Source organism: Thermobia domestica, chromosome 4, assembly GCF_964235325.1.
Source record: "Thermobia domestica chromosome 4, izTheDome1.hap1.1, whole genome shotgun sequence".
In the NCBI taxonomy this organism is placed as follows: Eukaryota; Metazoa; Arthropoda; class Insecta; order Zygentoma; family Lepismatidae; genus Thermobia; species Thermobia domestica.
Window position 1 is genome coordinate 328,902,878 of NC_137457.1, and position 23,974 is coordinate 328,926,851.

The 23,974-nt window shown below is 35.7% G+C and overlaps 1 protein-coding gene across 4 annotated transcripts in view; it reads left to right on the forward strand.

Moving 5' to 3' along the window:
- Nucleotides 1-23,974, forward strand: part of Atg16 (Autophagy-related 16) — a 360,113-nt gene that overhangs the window by 15,963 nt on the left and 320,176 nt on the right. For all 4 annotated transcript variants that reach the window (XM_081756867.1, XM_081756868.1, XM_081756869.1 and 1 more), the window contains exons 4-7: nucleotides 3,083-3,245; nucleotides 7,948-8,036; nucleotides 9,685-9,823; nucleotides 23,440-23,545. In XM_081756867.1, coding sequence (XP_081612993.1) covers nucleotides 3,083-3,245; nucleotides 7,948-8,036; nucleotides 9,685-9,823; nucleotides 23,440-23,545 — 497 coding nt within the window. The remainder of the gene's footprint in view (nucleotides 1-3,082; nucleotides 3,246-7,947; nucleotides 8,037-9,684; nucleotides 9,824-23,439; nucleotides 23,546-23,974) is intronic.

The following is a 23,974-nucleotide window of genomic DNA, read 5'->3' on the forward strand; positions in this document are numbered from 1 at the left end:
CTCATTCTCTTCACAATAAAGCAAACTTTTATTTTATTATTTTTTTGTACAATTCGCATGTCCGTGTCATGTACAGTACCTGAGGAGGGAAATTCGCGACAAACGGGAATTTTATTTTTTAAAATTCCCTTTTTCTAGCTTTGGGCGGAATTTCTCATCTCAGGTAAGTTGGAAACACTGTTGGAAAACAGCTGGAAAAATTTAATGGTACAGTTGGAAACACTGCTTCATTCCGAACAATATGAGGGTCGCATTATGATTCGGGAGTAGATAGTCTTGATGCAATAGCTGATTGAGTGAAAGTTTACAAATTACCTCAAAAAACACATGTCCTAAAAGGGTTAATAGAAATTAAAATTCAATATCATGTTCTGCATTTATCAGCTTACTTTTTCAAATTTGTAAAATAATATGGACTCGAACTTCGAGTTAGGGCCATTGTGGCTCAGTGGTAGACCGTTCGCCTCTGGTGCGTGGGAGTCCCTAGTTCGATCCCAGCACGCGCTAACTGGACTTTATGCTGGACAAATACCGTGTGCGTGAGTTTTCTTGGGATTCTCCCGTTTCTTCCCACTTTATTCATTCCACCGTTTCATTCATTTCTCACCATCACCCTCTCCTTTAGCTCACACGACATAACTGTGGGACGCAAAACTCAAAAGATTTCGAACCTTGACTTCCTGTTTGTCAATACATATTTCATAAATACCAGCACATATTTGAATAGTAACCTTATCATGTGTTGTGAGTAATTTTATCCTGTAATAAATAAATATATAAAATAAAAAATCCACAGAGAAAGTTTACAATTGGGATTGAAATACCCGTATTAGTTCATAAGGGAATGTGTACTCTTGGAGAGGATTTGTGTAAATTTATTTTCTGAAAAACGACCCAGGCAATTTTATTGTGTTTCATAAATAAGTATTCTATGAATAGTTCTACATAGTGGTGCTATTCAGCCGGTTCGCTAAAACCGGTTGTTAAAATATTTCGAGTTCGCAGAACCGTTTGTTATATTCAGATATAATAGTAAGTTTTACCCAGTTATACCCTAGGAATAAGTAAAATTTAGTTAAACTATCTTTGTTCTTAGAAATTCTTAGACCTACAGGGTTAAACATATGATCTCTTAGAACAAGGTATAAGCGTTTATTTCTTAATCTGAAATGCCCAGATATCAAGAATGAGAACTGGGATCACATGAGTGTAGTGATGAGGGTTATTTATATTTGAAACACATACATACCATGATAAACAATTGTCGGTTCATTGCTGGATGAAGGTCTTTCCAATATTTTTTGACAGCCATCTATCGTGGATAAATCGTTTGCAAAATATTCAGAGTACTACCTAATTTCGCCATACCACTTTGTATTAGGGTGCTCTGTAGATCTCTATTTGTCACTTATAGTATATAGTAAAATATTTGTTTTTGTCTCTCTCTCATATATATCTACAGAACTAGTTGTTAAAAAATTAGAATAACACCACCGCTTATACACTAAGGCTAAGATATTTCTCATAAGAAATCCACATGGAAGAGTTTACTCTTGAGGATGGGTTCTTTATGAACAAGTTTCTCGAAAACTCTCCAGACGATTTTCTTCATATTGCAATCAGTAAATATTTTATTAGCAAATTCTAAAGTGTGGCATAACCCATTTTTGATTAAAAAAATCACCAGGGTCTTGGGGGCGATTTTTTTTTTCGGACTAAGTTGAGGGAAGACGCCTATTATAATTTTGTTCATACTTTGTAAATAAATGTTTCAGTAATCCTACTGCACGACGTGATTTAATTTAAAATGTGGAAGTGAGACACTTTTATGCATTTGGCTAATGTTCGATGATCAGGCTGCCTCTTCTTTACTTTTTAGCTGGGAATGAAATAGGGTTGGTAACGTAACGAGAAGGATTAAGCTCAAAGATAAATATAAAAAGTATGAGTAAAAAAGCTTAGTACTCAAGGCAGAGAATACTTTCAGAAAACACGATTCCCATAATCAGCTTAGTTCGAAAAATTAAAACGTGAAAAAGAAAAATGGATAAATGAAAATAGGTTAAAACATGAATACAAAATATGAAGTGAAAGAACTTCTTTTCAAACAAAAGTTAACATATGTTCACCCCTTAGTGATCACTGTTCACTGATTTAGTGTTTCTTTCCAACCGTCGGAAATACGTGATAAAAACATCACTCCAAATTGTATGCATGTCTCCTCTGTTCAAAATTAGCTTGCAAGGTGTCGGTAAGCGGTGCGCTCGATATTATACTGCTACTGCACAGCAGTCTACATTACCATTCGAGAAACAAAAGATGGCGTTTCTGGACCATTCCTATTTTTAGAGAATTATTTCCTATAAGCTTTCATTGCTTTTACTCGGTTTTTTCTTTCTTTTTTCACTGTGAACAAGGCTCTGTAGAGAGAGGAGAAATTTTGGAAGTGAAATAGCATTCAGAAATTAAAATTTAAAGTATACTAGCAGACACAGTTAAGATACTTTTTTCCTTCAATTTGAAAGTCCTGAAAACTCTCCCCCCTGTTCTTGGAGACATTTGTTAGAGATTTATGACTCCCGTTACATGAAAATCAACGTTGCCATATGTCTCTGTTGTCCCTTTCTTTTATCTTCCATTCATTGCTTTTTTTAAAAATGCTGAATTTTGTTCAGTTTGTGATAGGTTACGGAAGTACGGCAACATTAAAGAGAATGTCAGCGCACGTGCTGCCTAAGATCAGCCCTGGGTTGTGTGTGTGTGTGTGTGTGTGGGGGGGGGATGGGCAGTGGTTGGGGCAAGAAATCTCTAAGTTTGTCTCCAACAGTAAGGATTATAATTACCGTGGAATCAGCAGTTTAAAAATTCAGACACAGACGTGTGTATTCCAAAGGTGGTAAATTTAGCGTTTGTGTATAATTCTTTAATCACTCCATTTTTGTCATTAATTGTGTGTGTGTCCACTCTTTAATAAATTGTTTCTAAAAACTTTTTTTTTTTTTTTTTTGTGGAGTGTAATATTTAATTCTCTTATTTTATATATATAGTAAGCTTGACCTTTTTTTCGTTTTTAATATTGCAGGCTTGCAGAGGCAACCTCCAAAATTGTTAGCTTAACCTCGGATATCCAGAGCCATCTGGCGAAGATTAAAGAGCTGGAGAGTGTCAACCAAATGTTGAAAGATGAACATCAAGCTTTGCAGTTAGCATTTGCTTCATTAGAAATAAAACTTAGACAAACTCAGGTAAAGTTCCAATTTTTGTGGTTCGAATCTAAGACGCCCTTTAACTACCAAAATTTCAGGTATGAAACGGGGGTTGCGTCGTGGAATCGCATACAAAACCGCTCCAGCAATTGGGTTGACTAAAGTGTGTACTATCGCTCATTTCCCTGAACGCATACAGCATGCCTGTAATGTCACACTTGTAAGAAAATACCTTTGTTCTCTTTTTAAACTTGACATTTAAATGTTTAGTTTCAACAAATAAACCCGTATGATTTAATTTGTACTGTCAAATTCTGAGTTTCTTCATTGAATATCAAGGATGCGTCTTAGATTCGCGTATATACGGTAATCATATTTTGTGTTGTTTATGATGTATTAACATTTGGACTGATGTAAAGGGCGAATTAAAAAAAAAAATCAACCCTTTGGCGTAAAAGAGTATGATTACTCATTTCCTTTCATGCAACCTGTATCCTTTTCAAAGTATTGACCGACTACTTGGTCTGGTAGCTCAACACATCCCTTCAGAGTGAAAATTGTCGGAACATATCCCAATTTAAGAGTAAATTGAGAAATAATGTTTGTAGGTGTATAGGGCTTTTCGATTACTCCTGAAATAATTTATTGCGTCGTGATTCGTAAAAACAATGTTGGTTATGTTGCGACTTTTGAAATTAAGAGAGAGTACTTTGCAATATAATAATATAATGCTACTTCTAACCGAAGAAGGAATATACAGTAATCCTTATATGTGATTTAATATTAATTCAGAGCTACGTAATGAATCTTGAAAATTACTACTGCTAGTGCGTATAAACATGTTTGCGGCTTTCGCATCTTTGATATCCACTGCAGTATTTTTTCAGTTGATCCAACACTTCCATCCACCGCCTTAACAGTCTGCGACACTGGCATACATCGATTATTATTATTATTATTAAGTATTCTGCCTTTTGGCAGTCCTGGGACTAATGAGTTTTTTTTTTTTTTTTTTTTTTTTTTTCTTGATGTTAATTTTGGACCTGGAAATGTTTCCTCCATGTTCCTTGATTTTTCAGCGTCTTCTTTTAACTCCCAATATTTTCTTCTATTTTTCAAGTCATCGATCAATTATGTTCTTCTTCTCCCTACTCTTCGCTTTCCTTCCATCTTTCCCTCTATGGCGGTATGAAGAAGACAATTTCCAATGTGTGCAATCCAGTTGGCCTTTCTACGAAGCATGGTGGCTAGAAGCATTCTCTTCTCTCCTATCTGTTTTAAAATGTCTTCGTTTATTACTCTTTCTGTCCATTTTATCTTCTCCGTCTTCCTCAAACACCACATTTCGAAGCTCTCTAAATATTTCTTCTTTAAATTCCGTAATGTCGATTTTTCATGACATATTGCTCTACTTTCGTACACATTTCCGTGGTAGTCACATTCACACTGCACCCAGGCCTTGAGCCATCTTCCAGAAATTCTCTTTCCCGACGAAACATGGCATCACATCTTTTCACTGTGGCATATATATGAAATATGCGTTATTGTCATAGATTTTAATCATGCGTTCATGAATATTAACATATGCCAACTTATTGGACCGAAATCCGGACATTGACATACACAATTTTATCCACACATAGCTCAATGTATTAATAACCATGTTAGCATGGGGGCAATTTAAAGAGTTTTCTCATAACAAACTTAACCATTTAATTTTAGGTAGAGCAATTAATTTGTTAAGATGGATGGTTTTGATTGTAGAAATAAAAGTGGAGATATCAGATCAGAATAATTACCCAAAACTGGTGCTGTGACCTTACGTCAAAATCTATAACAACTGTCATATTGAATTTTGAAGTTAGGTTATGAATTAAACGAATTTGGTGACAAAGTCGAATAATAAAAGTGTATTATGAAATTGTAACCAGCATGTACTCACCCCGATTTTGAGAGGTTGATCCTTCTGTCTGATGGTCACTTCAAAACTCTCTCGAGTTCACTACTCTTTTTGTCCACCTACCTTTTCTTCCTAGTTTTTGGTAGCGTCATTTCTTCCGGTTACAATTACATTTTTAGAATTACTTTATAACATGAAGTAGAAAGTGTTTGTTATTGCCTTGACACATTGCTACATAACATAAGTTATATTTCCTATTAAAAGAATGTGTTATCTAGACATAGTTTTGAATTGTTTACGAGAGTTCCTTAATTTCTTTACACGTGTGAACGACCTAACAGCACCAGACTGGGAATTGAGTTTTATTTGCATTTAATATATGAAGGTTTACAAAATATTAATGTCAAAAATTAATAAAATATTATTTGGCCTTTACCAAAATGCTTTAGTCATATTACAATATTGTATGGTACTATAGCTTTTTTTTGTGTGAAAAACTCTATCGCTGAACATGTTTGATATTATCTACTTTCATAGATATCTTTGAGTAGAACCTTTCTGTTTCAAGTGTGCCCCCGGAAAATATGTGAAACATACTTTAGCCCCACCTCCGCCGTGCTCTCACGGAGGAAACCTTCCTTTAGCTTTGGGCAAAGGAGTGAATGACCTCAGCTGTGTTGCCAATTGTCATTCAGTCGTTTGGTCCTGGCTACTGAAGATCGTAATGGGTAACAAGACAGTGGACAGCGAAGCCCGTGGTAAAATTCGGAATATAACCGTGGTAACCCCGTAAGAATCCAGCTATTGAAGGACCTTCGCCAAAGCAACTGGTCCGTCCTCTTTCGAGGGAGATACGGGAAAACACACATCGATTACAGCAGGGCACACTTGAAATAGAAAACTTCTATCAGTGTTGCATACTTGACTAGAACCGAACGATAAATGGCCTTATGCTTTGGTTTTTATGCTAAGAAAGAACGATGAAATCGTTTCACCGAGTTTCATTATCCCACGATCGTTGCGCCACCTTTACGCTTAGAATATAATGAACATCCTATGTAATAGAGCAGTGGTTCGTGATTATTAAGTACGGTACGACAATGATTATTCATAAGAAACACCAAGTGGGAAAGCAACTGAATCTGAGGCTTTTTTCCACCTTTCTAATTTGTAGTTGTAAGAAATTCTTGTGTAACTAATGCAGTATATACCTTAAATAGATCACGTTTGCATTAAACGACACACTTGTAACTGTAATATCCTTTTTAAATATTTGTTTATAACAAAATTCGCGATTTAATGGACTTCCAATTTTAAGGACACTTTTTTCGCCCCAATCAGTCCATTAAATGGAGGGTTTACTGTATTGTGAAAGGTCCCTCATTGTGAACATTTCTTTACCCACCCATTTTTTTCTTTCTTTTTAAACACCCAACTACTTTCGTCAAGACCTCATTTTCGAAAACCACTGAACTTGACGTTCTCACCTTTGGTTTGAGAGTTTTGAGTTCAGCCCCCAGCGGAAGTACTTGTGATTCGTACATTCACACTTTAAATAACTTCGGCACTAAAGTGGGACGGAACTAAAACTCCAAACAAATCATGCAACCTTTAACTGGTGTTCTTTCACGCAGATTTGCAATCAAAATTCATATCTGAAAGAGTTCTAGTGCATGCAATACGGATAGAATGCTAAAAACATTATATTGTCAACCCCCCCCCCCCCTGCGTGTGCCTTTATTAGCAAGTGCGCAGCTCAAAGACGCAGGGAGATTGTCCTCCGAACATTTTCTATAATGTCCGGGAAAATTCAGTTACTAATTCTAAGAAAGCAAACACGTTCGAAGTTTCATTAAAAGTCATTGTATTTTCATTCAAAGATTGTGGTATTAAAGTGTATTGTGTTGTGTAGAGAATGAACAAACGTTACCAGATCACAACCTACGGAGTCTGACTATTTTCTCTATTTGATAACGATAAACGAATAGCAAACACATATCTTCAGGTTGATGTTGATGTCGGTTCTCAGGAAGCTAAGGTGCAGCAGAGCTAACTCCAACCACTGGTAATAATGCTACCAAGACGCTCAAATGTAGAATGGTTGTAGAACTTAAATTGTAGACTAGTTCGTCATAGCTTGTGAATATCCTCACAGTAAATCTCGATGAATTGTAAAACTTAAAATGAATGAACTGAGAGTCTCTTCTCCGTCGAATGATCGTCTAAGACCTATCTCTGTCGAATGATCACCATCTCATCTTGGTAGAGTATTTATTTCCAACCTGTCAATTTCCAAACTGCCACCTTGATTCACGTTGCTCCACGTGTTTGCTATCTCATTGCCGAAATTCACATTTCTGCAATGATAATCAAATAGACAAAATCTCCAGACGTCTATCTCCGTAATCTGACAATTTTGTCACATCCTAAAATTTGTGTCGATGTTAACAATTGACAAATAACAACATAAACATTACAACGACTCTTACAATATTCCTGACACTGCATTACTTCTTTGTTATTCTTTGTAATCAAAACATTGCACATTTACACGTCTGTATTTACAACTGACATAACCAAAACAATACTTGGATAACATAATTTTGAAATCTATTTTCTTAACCTAATTCTGCGTTGTTGTAATTTCTTGACTTTTAATTTTATCTTTTAATTTTGTCTTTTAATTTTCTCACATTTATTTTATCTTTATTTGATCCAATTATTAAAATTTTAAAATAAAAATCCATTTAACTTTACTTCCTCAACAATATGGTTTCTATGATATAATATTGCTATTTCGTTGTGTGTGAAATAATGTTTCTCTTTGCCTTTTTTCTCCAGGATGAAAACAGGGAATTGGTTGAACGTCTGATGAGGATAAAAGCGAAAGATGCAGACAAGATGAATGAAGAGAATGAGAACTTTGTGAGGTAAGTTAATTGTATGATATAACATTTAATTTTATTTTTAAAATAAAAACCGAAAGCATGAAAATGCAAAGGTTTTTCAGGAGCCATGTTAAGATAGGCAACCATACATCCTTTAGCGTGATTGTGGTTGCACAACAGCACAGGGGTGGTACTGCATAGTTTCGGAACACTGATGGTACATTATTCTAACTTTTGTTTGTAACATTATAAACAAATGAGCTTCTTGTGTGAACTCGTTTAAGATTTTTATTTTAAGTTTTATAATTTTTAATTAGAAATGACAACTTCGTAAAATAATCAGAACTCATTTGCAGTAGTGATCTTAATCTCGCGAATTGATGAAGTATTACTATGCTGGTAATCTTTACTGAGTTGTTTAAAGAAAATAATCGTACCTTACATCCCGAATTTGAGAACCACAACAACATACTGCTTCAGACCGTCTCTGGACTCCTCCTCAATGCATTTTCTATTGCTGCTCAGCTCACTAAAAAGGTACAGTGCGCCCTTTACATAAGGCGCCCTTGCGTATATACATAAAAAATAAAAGGATTTATTTATTCTTCTATATACCACAGTTCTGTACAATAAATACATAGAGTTACTGTTGGTAAAGAACCCGTGAAGGGTACAGTGCACTCTTTACATAAGGGACCTTTGCGAATCCACATAAAAGATAAACGGTTTTATTTATTCTTCAATATACCAGAATTCTGTACAATAAATACATAGAGTTACTGTTGGTAAAGAACCCGTGAAGGGTATAGTGCGTCCTTTACATAAGGCACCCTTGCGAATTCACATAAAAGATAAACGGTTTTATTTATTCTTCTATATACCACAACTCAGTACTATAAATATATAGAGTTACTGTTGGGTCATTCCACGTCAGTCCAATCAATTCTTTTAACCCACTATCTCAGATTTGGATGAAATTTGGTAGTTAGAACTTTTCATGCTGATTGCAAGTATGTCAATTTTATTGCAATAGCACCAGCGGTTCAGAAATTATTGCATTTCAAAAATGAGAAGGAAATCCATTTTTAACAGTCGCGACATATTTCTTCCATTTTGTAAGAACACTAAAAAATTCATATTTCGATTCCTATTAACGCTAGAAAGTCATTTGAAAGGTAACATTTTGAGGAAAAAAAAAAAAGACTTGAACGCCAGTTTGTAAGCTTCAAACCTTTATTTCTCAAAATCCCCATCATGGATTTCAATGAATTTTGTTTTGTTTGAAAGCTTATTACATCTATTTTCACATATACAAAAATTGTGATGAGTGATCCAAGCACTGAGAAGATATCCCAGTTAGTGTTGCCAACTGCGAAATAAACTTTTTCCAATAACTTATATACAATTTAAACTATCCCCCCCCCCAAAAAAAAAATGGTTTAAGTACTTTTCAGTACCCTAGAAATACGCCTGTGAGCATTACCACTCCTTCCAAGCAACCCAGTTGTCAGAGTTGTCAACCAGTTTCAAGACGCACATGGTTGATGTTTATAAATGAGCACGTGTTGATTGTTTATAACAGACCCATGTGCAAGATATTACAATATGCATCCAGTAGGTTTCATAGGTAAATTTAATGATGTATGTTCGTTAACAATCTGTTTTAAATAATGTTTTCTGTTGTCTGTAGGAGGAAGCAGGCGATATTGCAGAAGGAGTTGGAAGAGGCTGCAAAAGAAACGAAACCTTTGTCTCCAGATAGACTCTCGAAGGAAGGGATGATGACGTATCTTACGACTGTGCTGCCAACAAAGGCCATCATCAAATTTGTAAGTAAACAAACTTTGTTCTTCACAGTAGTCAAACCTTGGAAAACTGATTAGAAATAAAACACAAAGTAAGATAGAGAGATGAATCGTAATTCTTAAAAAAAAACTCTGTCCATCATTAGGTGGAAGGTAGAAAAAAATTAAGAATACATGGGTGAAAATTAGTTAAGGTGTATCAAACAAGGATATGAAGGAATAGCTTAAAACATTAAATGTAATTTGATAACAGTTTAACACACTGTGACGCTATGCCTAGGGTGCATGCCAAGCGGACTTTGAACATAGCAGTCAAGACCTGTTAAGCTGGACTCAATTAGTTTAAAATTTTTACGTGTACTTCCATATTTGTATTAATTTGCTTAAATGTATCTGGTCTGTTTTTATCCTTTTTACTTTCGTTATAATGATGAACATTGGGCTGTGTCTGAAGTACGAGGTGCAATTTTGAAGTAAGTGCCGTTTCCAGATTTCAACGCCGGCGCTGCGTTTGTGAGTGTGAACACGCACAGTGAGCAGCAGGCAAGCCAGATGCAGCTGTGAGAAGAGTCACAGTGTATTCGTGTAAGAGTGTGTGAAAATGGTCAAGACTCATTGTCAACTATGTAAGGTGTACGAGACAAGTGCGATGAGTGCGGTAATGTGTAAATGTATGTGCAGAGTGAGGAGGTGAGTCAGGAAGTTCAGTTAAGGTCGTGATAATTTGCAAGATGAGCCGCGTAGTAATTACGGATGATTTGGCGCGCGGTCGATGAAGATGTTCGCGAGGATAGACGATTCACTGCAACGTTGCTTTCTCACCATTTTCTACAATATTCAAACGTCAGTTCTTCAGAAAATAGTGGTAGAGCACATATAAGTTTGGAAACTGTTTGCGCGATGGGTGCCAAAAGGTCTTTCTACTGATCATAAAGACAGATGATCCGGCAGTGCCTTTTCTCATACGATGTGCTAAGGAAAGTGATAAGTTTTTAACGCATATTGTTATAGATGATAAGACATGAGTGTTATACACCACTCCTGAATCAAAGTTGCAATCCATGAAGTAGAGGCACTCAACATCCTCAGTAAAATAATAATTCAAGTGTGCTTACAGGGGGGCACGGTGGCTCAGTGGTAGAGCGTTCACCTCCGGTGCTTGGGGTCCCTGGTTCGATCCCAGCTCGCGCCGTGTGGACTTTGTGGTGGACAAACACCGTGCTCGTGGGTTTTCTCGGGGTTCTCCCGTTTCCTCCCACTTCTTCATTCCACCATTTCATTCATTTCTCATTATCACCGTCTCCTTTAGCCTAACCGGCATAAACGTGGGACATAAAACTAAAGATTTCATTTCATTTTTCAAGTGTGCTTACAAGATCGTGTGCATTGTTTTCTGGGACACAAGGGGTTTTGTACCTTGCTTCTTTAGTTCTCGCTCAGAAATGAAACAACCAACAAAGACACATACTATGCACCGCTACGCAAACTAAAGTGTACAATGCAGTACAAAGAGGGGTGGAATTGTCTTGGTTTATCACAATACAAGGACACATATAGCTAAACAAACCCAAGACCTCATTATGTCACTTGGTTGGAAAAAAAAAAAAATAACCAAACCATCTACAGTCCTGACGTAACACCAAACGATTTTCACGTATTTTTTCATGTAAAGAAATTCCTTTGGAAAACATGAAGATGGTAAGTGAAAGAAATAGTGCAGATTCAGCTCTCTTAACAGCCGGCACCCTTCGATGACGAAGGGATACAAAAAATAGTTACCTGGTACGACGTATGTCTCAATAATGGCGAAAAGTATGTGGAAAAGTAGTTTAATGTTGTGCAACTGTTTATTTTTTAAACAATATCGGTTCTTAATTTAAAAACGCGTCTCGTAAGTTAACAGTAATTTTATTTGCTTTATTCTGAAAACCAGGTAATGATAACATTATTTTTTATTCCATATCCTTATTATGAAAGGGAAATATCTCTGTTTGCGAGCAGCGCTTATTTCTAATATTAACAGTCGCCACTCCGCTACATTCGCTGCCTACCTCCCGTTATTTGAAGACGGATAGTGATTATGTGAATATGGACGTGCTTTGCTGTTTCTTATTAAGATAGAGGCTGTATTAAATGTTAATAACGTTGGAATAATTTATATACCGTAAATACGCGCGTAATTTTCGCCCTCGCATAATTTTCGCATCCCAATTTTGAAGGGCATTTTCTGTATATTTTATTTTCCTCGCGTAATTTGCGCACGCGGAAACTTTTTGTGAAACAGCATTTTTCCAGGAATCAATTACGGTAGCTAATGAACAATTGGCAATGCAGTAAAGCCATTGTTGTAAGGTAAGAAACCACACGACTTCTTAATCAATTTTTTTAATGTTATTTTTCTACAAATTTAGAATTAGTTGTTTGTTGTCAATTCTTGCTACAAAGAAAATGTGTACCGGTATTTTCGTGTTATTTTGACTGGGGAAAAAATTAGATGATGTTCACTGATGTGGTTATTTTTTTCCCCGCATAATTTACGCAGCCTTGTTTCAAAACAACTTTTTTCGTCTAAAAAGTGCGAAAATTACGCGAGTAAATACGGTAAGACTCACAAGTATTTATTTTATGTCGTGCACAATATAAATTAATACAGAAGCAATATGAACACAGTATAAAAACTACAGATAGTTGTTACTGTTTACCATTAGAACAGAGTAATATTGAAGAAGCATTACCGCCAACACACAAGAGGCATACTACCATTAACAGGCCGTATTCATATTTAGATTTTAGCATTAATGTTTATGTAACCGCATGTTGGTTTGTGGGCAAACTTTAATAATAATAATAATAATAATAATAATAATAATAATAATAATAATAATAATAATAATAATAATAATGATAATGATAATGTAAACAGTTACAATTTTCGATTAAGCAGGATTTTAATCTATGGCGTACAGTGAGCTTAAAACTTTGGAGGCAACAATTAATTTAAACAAAGTTATGTTGTCACGTTAATTTTTTCAACTACATCACATAACGGAAATTTAAAAACAGAACTATTTAGGAACTATTTCACATGCAGTAATTACCAAAAGGCTCTGATGAACGAGAGAATGACAAAAAGAGATGGTTTCCTGCAATTAGTTCGTCATTTATTTGTTTATTTATTTATTTATTTATATATTTATTTATTTATTTACTATTATTATTATTGTCAATTCATAGTGGTTTTGATTATTTATACTTAGTGCGTATGATTTTTTTTTTCAAATAATTGTATACACAGTACGCAAAGTTTCCTTAGTTGAAATATTTACTGTTAGTAGATTATTTCTTCAAATTGCCAGCTGGCGGGAAATCGAAGTTCCTGTCTGCTAGATTCAGCTAACTTCCTTTCTTTAACCCCAGACTCATATATAATTTCAGACATTTTGTTAGAAGTGTTCGGAGTGTTAATTATATTTCCTGGGATTGTTGTCATTGAAATGACCCATATCGGGTAGAAGGAAGGACATTCTCTAGTCCACAATGATTCGTACAAAGAGGTGACGTATACTCTTAAAATTGATTCCTATTACGCTGATCCCAATGAAAAATCAGGAGTCTTCAACATGTAAAGTACAGTTGTCTGAACGATTATGTAGGCTAACAAAAGGAAATTTAAAAATAAGCGTCAAGGAACATCTCAGAGATGCTAAAGCAGAATACATGAGTTCAGGCCTTTCCAGACATTTGAAAATGAAATGAAATCTTTCAGTTTTACGTCCCACGGTTATGCCGGTTAGGCTAAAGGAGACGGTGATTATGAGAAATGAATGAAATGGTGGAATGAAGAAAGTGGGAGGAAACGGGAGAACCCCTTGAAAACCCACGAGCACGATGTTTGTCCGCCACAAAGTCCACACGGCGCAAGCTGGGATCGAACCAGGGACCCCAAGCACCGGAGATAAATGCTCTACCACTGGGCCACCGCGCCCCCCTTCCAGACGTTAGAAAAAGAGAGACAACTCAATATTGTTGATTCAGAAATTTTATGTTAAACCAAGAATGAAGTAGAACAACTTGTTTTTGAAAATTATTTTCTTAAAAATATGCATAACTTAATAGATAAGACATTGCTTAAGCAAGGAATGGAATGCAATAATTAAACAGTACACACAGCATCAAAAAAAAAAATAAAAAAAATAAAAAATCAAATGACCTAGCAATCTTTCCTACGTGAATAAAAGAATGAATAAATCGAGTCTGCCGTTTCCCCAGATGCTGCACCATTATTTGAAAAGTAACTGACAGCTAAGACGACACGTTTTTTGTATAGCTTTACCTCTGTGAGTCCGTTCCTTTTTATTTTTCCTTCCTGTTTTTATCTTCCGTAAACAAGGCTCTAAAGGTGAGCGGAAGGTTAGGAAGTACAAAATATTTTCAGAAATGAGAATTACAAATAAGTAAACTGATTGTTAAAATTACTGAGTGTGTTAGCATATTGTCTGTAGTTATAATATGTATAGTTGTGCTTCGTACATAGAACATGGGAACGGGTCTGAAAATATCCCGTAAGACATATCCGAGTCCGCAGTACGGCCTAAGGCAAAAAGCTTCGTACATTTCTTGCATGAGAAACCTCTGTGATGAACAACAAGATCTGTTATGATTTTATGTATTTTACAGTTGCAATTTGCGGAAATTTCAGTTTTTTTTAAATATCTCTATCTATCTCTCTATCTCTCTCTCTCTCTCTCTCTCTCTCTCTCTCTCGCAGTGTGGATGATTTTGTTTGTTTTTCTACTATCATCAAATGATAGGATCAATGCATTTGTATCATGTCTGTCATTAGCTTTTCTGACATTTTTAAAACTTGTTATACAATGTTTTGCGATCTCAGTCTGGACTCTGTGGAATTGATTAAAATTATTGCAGAAACTGTTTACTTTCGTTTTGCATGGATGTGGTCCATAAGCAATTGGTACTGCTATGTTAGACTTTGGTTAGATTAGCGTAGTAGTTACTTGACTAGAGCAGTAGTTTCAATAAGTCAGTTAGTTGGTACTATCAGTTGTTAAACTCTGGTTTGACTAGCATAGTACCTACTTGACTAAGGCAGTCACTAGTTTCCATAAATTAGTCAGTATTATCAGTTAATACTGTGGTTTTACTAGCATAGTAGCTACTTGACTAAAACAGTAGTTCCCATAAGTCAGTTGGCATTATCAGTTATTGAACTCTGGTTTGATTAGCATAGTAGTTACTTGATTAGACAGGGTGTCTATCTGTCACGAAAGTCATGAAAAAGTCACGAAATCAAAAAACGGTCACGAAAGTCAAGAAAAAGTCACGAAATTTAGCTTTTGGGTCGCGATTTTTTTTTATCTGTACAAACATAAGTATAGACTGGAAAATTTTGTTCTATAAAACGTCAAAATTCACCACCAAAAATGTCTGTGGTCGGCTTTAGACGGTACCAAATCACAAGCAAAGTAGCGCTTCTATCACATACATGAAAATTCGGCCCAATTCGCAACCAAATTCGCTCTAAAGAATATTCCTAAATTTTATGGCTTGGGAAAGCAAAGGTCACGAAAAAGTCATGAAATTTCATTTTGGAATTTTAGTAGACACGCTGTTAGAGCAATTGTTCCCATAAGTCAGTTGGTGCTATCAGTCATAGACTCTGGTTTGACTGGCATATCGCTACTTGACTAGAGCAATAGTTCACATAAGTCCATTGACACTACCAGTTATTAAACTGGTTTGACTAGCATAGTAGCTACTTGACTAGAACAGTTCCATAAGTCAGTTGATACTAGCAGTTATTAGACTTTAGTTTGACTAGCTACTTGAGCTGTTCTAGTTTGACTAACTGCTTAACTAGAGCAGTAGTTTTCATAATTCAGTTGGCACTATCACTGATGAGACAATCGTGTGAGGTGAAGTTGTAGTTTATATGAGCCATGCTTGCTGTTAGTACTAGGCAATTGATGTTACTTGAGAATCAACGAGTAGAAAAGTATCTGCAAAACTGTGTTTTTATAGTGTAAAAAATATGATGGAAACCTTATCATAATTATAGGTATATTGTTGAATTGTTTGTAGATAGTGTTCCAGACATTATATCACCATTTCGCAAAGGTATTAGGAAACAATAAAACATTCGTAATGGAACATTTAAAGAGACGAACTCTACGTTTGAAAACCATACTCTAATAATTTCTGACAGAAGTTAGTGTAGCAAAGATGTGAACCGAACTTTGCATCCAACAGAATGGAAGCCAGATGACTTATGTAGGCATATCTTTAATATACTAGACCACTAGCCTTTAAAAAGAACATGTTATCTGTACCACTTTTTGGTGTATATTTCATCTCTATATTAAAAAGGAAGTTTTGCTAACTAAGTTACCGGCACTCTGTATTATAAGATTCGATGGGAAACTCTGTACCATAGACTGACCCTTATTTATATATTTTACGCTCATGGGGCCGAGAATTTTTTGTATTCTCCTCCCCCTTATTTGTCCGTTTTCGGTTACGTGTAAGCAAAGTAACACACATACACAAAACTAACAGAAAAAAGACGAAACATTAGTGTGTCTAGGATTGAGCCACCAGTATATGGCTGGAAAAAATGAAATGAAATCTTTGAGTTTTACGTCCCACGGTTATGCCGGTTAGGCTAAAGGAGACGGTGATGATGAGAGATGAGTGAAATGGTGGAATGAAGAAAGTGGGAGGAAACGGGAGAACCCCGAGAAAACCCACGAGCACGGTGTTTGTCCACCACAAAGTTCACTTGGCGGGGGCTGGGATCGAACCCGGGACCCCAAGCACCAGAGGTGAACGCTCTACCACTGAGCCACCGCGCCCCCCAGTATATGGCTGGAGTGCACAACCAAACGCACAAATAAACTGGAGATTAGTAAGCAATAGCCTCAGTTCCTAGTACCAGTACCTCGGTCGCTCTGTAGTACTAACGTTGTTTTCAGTGTGCATTTTCCTTAAATTTCTCTCCAATGGACAGCTTTTTTCCGCACACCACACTTCAATCTTGATATTTTTTAATATGCCGCCCTGACCCCGAACTCCTGTGGCTCATGCGTAAACATGGGCTTGACTTATAAGCAGGGTTGTTTTGTTTAAAACAAATGATTAAAACTTGTTTTAAACAATTAATTTTGTTTAAAACAAATTTTGTATGCGTTGTAAACATTTTGTTTTAAATACGTGTATTTTTTAAGATTTGTTTGAACATATTTTTCTTTTTATTTTATTTTATTTTTGTAAAAAAACTCTGCAAGACAAAGAAAATTGTCAAAAGTGCTCCCCATTCAGAAGACTATTTTCTTCCCATGTAAATGTTTTGATTTCTCGTGGCTACAGTAATGTAGTGATCTACAATTTATGTCTTTTTTCCCCCTTATTTTTAACGTATATTGTATTGTTTAAATGCTTCTCAGTTAACTTGCGATAAAGTGTCCTAGTCGAAGGTTGGACTACTTGTAGAACAGATATTTAAAATAAATAAAATAATTGTAATTGAAACAAATTTTGTGTTGTATTCAGGAAACAAACAAAAGTTCACTTGCTAAATTGCGGTACTGAAATTAAAGTATTACATGCATTCGTTGATACAGTACATGTTGGTTCTCATTCTCCGTACCACTTCGAATCGTTTAACATGAGTTTTACGGGAAGAAAAAAGGACATCATTTGGAGCAAATTTATTAAAGTAACTCAAACTCCATCAGATAAGAAAGAGACCATACGAACTGGTTGCAAAACGTGTAAGAAAGAAATGGTTGGTTTAGTTCAAAGAATGAAGAATCATTATGAAAACTGCAATGCTGTGTGAAAAAACTGGAAACCCAAACAAATGGTAAAAGTGTTGATCCGAAAATTGCTTCTGAGGATTCTAACGTTAATGATGTGGTTGAGATGCAACTGGAAACTTCAGGCAAGAATTCATTTTGTATCAACAATATATTTTTCATTATATTATGAAAATTTTATTTCATTCCTCTTCCCCACCTCAGTTCTAAATTTTCTTAAAAACTTTACACTTTGGCATAGCTTGTATGAAGGTACCAGGTGAGAAAGCGCAAGGTATGGTAGTCACCCGCGTAACTAACCATTAAAGCGTGATACTTGTTGTAACATCAGTGCCGAACGTCAGTGTCTGGGACAATTTGATGTCAATTTGTTCGTCTGTCTGTATGTATGCACCATGCTACAGGGCGCAATTTTCGGTCTTTTAACATTACAGGGCGTAATTTTCGGTCTTTAATTAAATTTTGAGGGTAGAGGCACGAGACGTCGGAATTTGCTGTATAGATTTTGACCGATCCGACGTAAAATTTCAAAATTAGTGGTTCGGATCCCACTTAAAACAAAAAGCCCTGTCTCATATAGCCTTGCTACTGATGCAAGACTGTATTCAATCAAACTAAACAAACTAATTTTATACGTTTCGAACAAACTTGGGTTGTACGATAAATTTGGCTCCAACTCAGTTTTTATAAAATATTTTTAGATATGGGGCGTTCAGAGCACAAGGGATCCAAGTCCATTTTCAGAAAGGTTCACTTTTGCTCAGCAAATGTAGTATCTTCGTAGCCAAGGGTACGAAATAAATGAAACAAAAACCACTTGAAAGGTTGTGGACTAGAGTTTCATAGGACAACAGCTAGACAAGGGCGTTGATGGAATGGGAGAGTAGGGCTAATTTCCCCTCCTTGCTCATAAATTTAAGATATTATCATTATATTGTGTACACTGCAGCGTGGGAATGATTAAAAAGTCAACTCCGAATGCCATAGTCAATGATGCATAATTACGTTAAATAAATGCAAGGTGTGCCCAAAGGAATACACTGACGGAAAACGACATATTTTCACAACCACGAATCCGAAATGAAAGAAAGAAAAAACTACATGACAAGATGCAATCGAGAATTTTATATAATTGCCGCTAGAGAGGGGCGTTCGTTTAGAGGACGTCCGCCCCTTACTCTGAATTTCAGATTTTGGGGGCAGTAATGCAGATTTAGAAACCTTTTGCTGCACAAAGTCCAACATAAAAAATTTGAAGTCCTTACTCCGAATAAATACGGATTTTGATCAGTTATAATCCATCTCCATTGACCGTAAGGAGCTATAGGCCTATACTGCTCTCTTATGTATTTTTTGGCCCAAGGATTCCAAAGGTGGCTCTACTTTCGAGTTTCAGGCCTGCTTAAAATTCTGGAAATTGGGCCTAAGCAACTTTCCAGTATCAATCATCTGTTGTTCTCCGTATTTATTCTGTGTAAGGACTTCAAGCTTGTTCTGTTGGACTTTGTTTGTCAAAAGATTTCTAAAACTGCCTTACTGCTCTCAAAATCTGAAACCCAGAGTGGGGATGGAGGTGAATGTCGTCCTGTCCCACTGACGCTCCTGTCTACTGATTGTTAGAGGCACGAGTTTTTCGCAATGCGCGATAAAACTAAATGCGTCAGAATTAAGTAATTTTCAGTTTATTGACGTTTAATGATATTTTATGTGCATTTTCATTGGTTTCCGTTGCGCGATAAAACGCGAAATTGTCAGCTTTGCGCGAAATTTCTAATAATACGCGATATAACGCGAAATTTTAAAGATAAGTTTTCATTAATTTAGAAACGACAGTTTTCCGCTGACAGAACGGTAGAACGTGGCATGAATGGTGCATTTTGGGTGATTTGGACACAGCTATAGAGAACATGTTGCGCATTAGCTTTCTCCATCGCATCTGGATGGGGAGGAGCCGTTTTAATTTGCTAGCCAGAAAGCTCCTTCATGGGGAAAAAAATGGCAGTAATGTGCGATGAGACCACTGACCTCTGTCTTTGAAGTTTGGGCCCGTACATTGGACAAGGCTCCTGGTCAGGGAAGTCAGGGAAAATAGTGCAGTTCAGGGAAAGTCAGGGAAATTTTATAAAATATATTTTTTCTAACAGCAATTGTATACCAATTTCAGCTTAGCCAACCATTAATGATCACAGCTTGGAACGTTGCTCAGATTTTTATGGGTGATGAGTGCAATGTACGTATGAGCAATTGATTATAGTTGTCTCTATAGAATAATGTTCTCATATATAAATATTCACCATGTCAACGTCATCCGACACTCATGAAAGTTAGGGAATGTCCTGCCAAAGGTCAGAGAAAAGTCAGGTAAATAGATTTTTCCAGATTAGTAGGAACCCTGTTGGACAAAGAGTGTTTTTTTGCTTACTGTTACTTTTCTTTGTGCAGTTAATGCAACTACATGTTCTCAAGTGCTAGTAGACACACTTCACCGCTACAGCATTGAATATGAAAATATTCTTAGTTTTATCTTGGACAGTGTACGTTATATGTATAAGTGCTTCGACACGTTGTCTGTGATAATTGGCACGCATATGGTTCATGTGCAGTACAATGTTGGTTACACAAAGTGAGCTTGATTGGAGATATCTGGCAAAACACTTGAAAGAACTTAATAATTCTGAGTGCAAAGTTAAAAATGCATTTTTGAATGCAAGGATACTCAAAAGCAAATAATAGAGTTTTCTTAAAGAGAAGTATACTAATCTTGAACCCAAGTTGTTTCCCGAGCCTTGTCTGAGTAGGTGAAATAGTTGGTTCCATACTGTTGCGTATTTAGACAAATACCTAGAACCACTAAATCAATTCCTTTCAAAATGCGACGATCTAAATTCTCAAGCTAAAACGCTCAAAAGTTATTTGAAAGACAAGATTCTAATTTTGAATTGTTCGTGATAATTGTGGTAACCTTGTCGATCTTATAACTTGCACTGAGACCGACAAATCTCCTACAGCACATCTGTTGAGTAGTCATCTTGACAGACTCAGTACTCAATTGGATGGTTTTCTGCAGGGCCTCTGGTGAAAAAAGTAAAGCACACACACACACGTTTGTTACCAAGTGAAAAGAGGGTTAGTGTTGAATGCGACTTTAAAAAAGTGCAGAAAGATCATTCTTGAAGTTCAAAGAAAAGACTCCCAAACTACAGAAATATTTGATGCTTTGGGAAAGCTGTTTGATCCTTCTGTAATTGCATGCAGTAGTGAACCAGACATTGTTAAGAAAGTTTTTTAAAGCTTTGCCTTCTTTTAAAAAATGCAAGCATCTGATTATGAAGTACCGTATTTGGAGTTTTACAAAGTGGTCTATGAACTCTTGACAAGTGATTCGTCTGGAAAGTGCAGTGTATAGTGAATGTTTTGAATGGGCAAAAGTTCCGAAGTGATGATTGTTTGAAGTTTGTTGTAAATGCACGTACATATGTGTGACTTCCAACAAGCAATGTTAATTGTGAGAGGTTTTCTTCCAAGTATGCTTATGTTTAATGTTTAAATGTAACTTTTGCCTATGTGTTTTCAGAAGATAGAAAACTTTCCTACTCATAGTAAGTTTACTGATTTTCCTTCAGTTTGGTAATATATATATATATATATTAACAAATTTACAGTAAATTTATAAGAAAGTATGATATTTTTATTGATGAAAATGTAATTTTACACCATTTCATATTAGTAATTTTACTTTATAGGTGTAAATTGATTTACATAGAGGAGTGGCAAACAGATTCCAACGTTTTTTGTAAATTTGCCTATGCAATTTTTTATAGTGTATAAAGCTATCCCACTCCCTTTCGCATGGTTTTAGTTACATTTGTTTTGGAGACTGCAAAGATATTACGGTTTAAAATACAATTCATTTGCTGAGCAAAACTGAACTTTATTGAAAATGGATTTGGATCCATTGTGCGCTGAACGCCCCAAATACTACCTTTCTTCAATAAATTATTGACTCAAAAAACAACCAATTACATAGGCTTGCAGAAAATATTCTAAAGTTAGCACAACATTAAGTGCGCTTCAAACATTACTTTTCGAAAATTTATTATTTTAAAATAGTTTTATTAGCATCAGTGTTCTGAAATAGTAATCAAATTTTGCAACAAAAATCTCACCCGCCTCCACGAAATGCGAACTTAGCCCCTAAAGGCATAACTAGAAGACTTTCAGAAGCGGTAACTCCAAAATGACATGCTTTAGGGCTAAAATAACCGCACAACCGTATTTCTGCTAAAATTTTACCCTTGAAATAAGTAACATGAATCCCTTTTCATTTAAAATTTTGAATACCAATCAAAGATGTCCGCCATGATGCTTGATAGCATCATCTGATGTGTCAGACCACTTCGAAGTTTCATCATTCTCCCGTAACCCGTTCTCAGTACACAAGGGTGGTGAGGACTTTTGTTTTGTCATGTATATTGATAGATTGTGTGAAATCTCCATAGTAGGTAGATTATAAAATTTACCTAAAAAGTATATTACAACCAAGAAAGTACTTACGAGAGTCACTGGGAAGAAAGTGTAATAAAAGGGAGTCGTGATGTGAAATAAGTTGAGAATTACTAATCTATACTGAAATATTCTGTAGCCAATGGTCGAAGTGAGACGGTATGCGGTGGTATGCCATACCGCCTCTCGTTTTTCAGTGATGAAGGCGGTTTTTCAATGACTAAAACATGCCATCACTGAAGAGTAGACGCTAAATACCTTCAATAATCCATTTTTATACAGAGTAATTGACGAATAGCTTTGCACTTTAAAATGTTTTACTTCTTATCCAGAAATAATTCCCAAATTGACAGCACCAACATTTTTGTTTTCTTTTTCCTACCTTTTGTTTTTAAAATGAGATGTCTTCAAAGAAGTTCATCTAGTTTATATTTTGATGTGTCACATTGGATTGTTGCTTTCGTTTGTATGTGTGTGTAATTGTGTTCTTGCCTTAATGCATATAAATGCCGTGTTTTGAGCGTGGGCGAATTTAGAGGTTGTCTGATGTGGTGGCGGAACTTCCGGGAGTTTAGAATACTCCACAGTAGAGTGGGGGGGGGGGGAGGAAGATATCCCGCAGGAAATTATTAATATCCTCATTCGGTTTATGAGCATTTTCGTGTAGAAGTCTTTATAATGTAGCATAAGGGAATATTTTTTATTTTTTCAGAAAGTTGTTGGTGGGGATCACAGTTTCTCCATATCCCCCCCCCCTTACTACGGAAAAGCTCTCCAATGGTTTTCAGTCATTATGTAAATACAAATGCAGTCAATCTTTTAGGCAACATACTGTAACTGCATTTCAACATTTAGATAGCCGGTATGTCGAGTCAAAATCTTAATAAAACATACCGCTTCTGCTTTTTTCTCACTTCGAACACTGTTCTGCACCCAACACAATGTAGTCTTAACGAGAATAAAATAAATGAAAAGATCGGTTGTAAGAGCAAAAAAGTTTTAATAAATACGTTATTACACGATTTTGAAAAATGTTTAAAATCATGTTTTAAACTGTTCAAAATGTTTAAAACATGCACTTTTTTGTGTGTTTTAAAACATGTTTAAACCATTTTGAACACCTTTTTCATATTTTAAAAACATGTTTTGTTCTTTAAAAAAAAAAAAAAAAAAAATCCAACCTTGCTTCTAAGGTACCATATTGGCCGCTCTGTAATGTACTTTTATGATTTCAATATTTTCCATGTTTGATATTTGATCGTTTTCGCTAGGACAAGTAATATATATTGGTTTTGATTCTTGCAGGACGCTCACGAGGGTGAGGTTAACGCTGTCAAGTGGAGTCCTGTTGGAAGATTATTAGCAACAGGAGGTGCAGACCGGAAAGTTAAGCTCTGGGATATATCAAAAGGTATTCTTTTTTATATTTTATTTACTGTTGGAAAGTTTATTTAGTGTTTTAATTATCAATGTGATTCTCTAACGTAGCCAGTGCTTATAAATGAGTGTATTATATAAATAACTACTAATATCAGTGCACTTATTTATGTTACTTTGTAAAAAGGAATTATATCGTGCATACCAATTGGTTAATTACCTTCTTATGGATAAAGACAAGTCAAATCTGACAAAGAACCCCTTGAGTGCGAGGTCGGAAGTGCAATCTCTAGTAAGGCTCATTTGAAAGTGTAATGTAAACAATGGTGAGAGGAAAGATATTAGCTGCTAATGCATACAGAATCATGTTGATATAACTGGGGGATGAGAACTGATGGAATGTGATGGCACCCGTTACACCAATATGATTCTATATCCTTTTTTTTAAAAGTGGATACTTAGC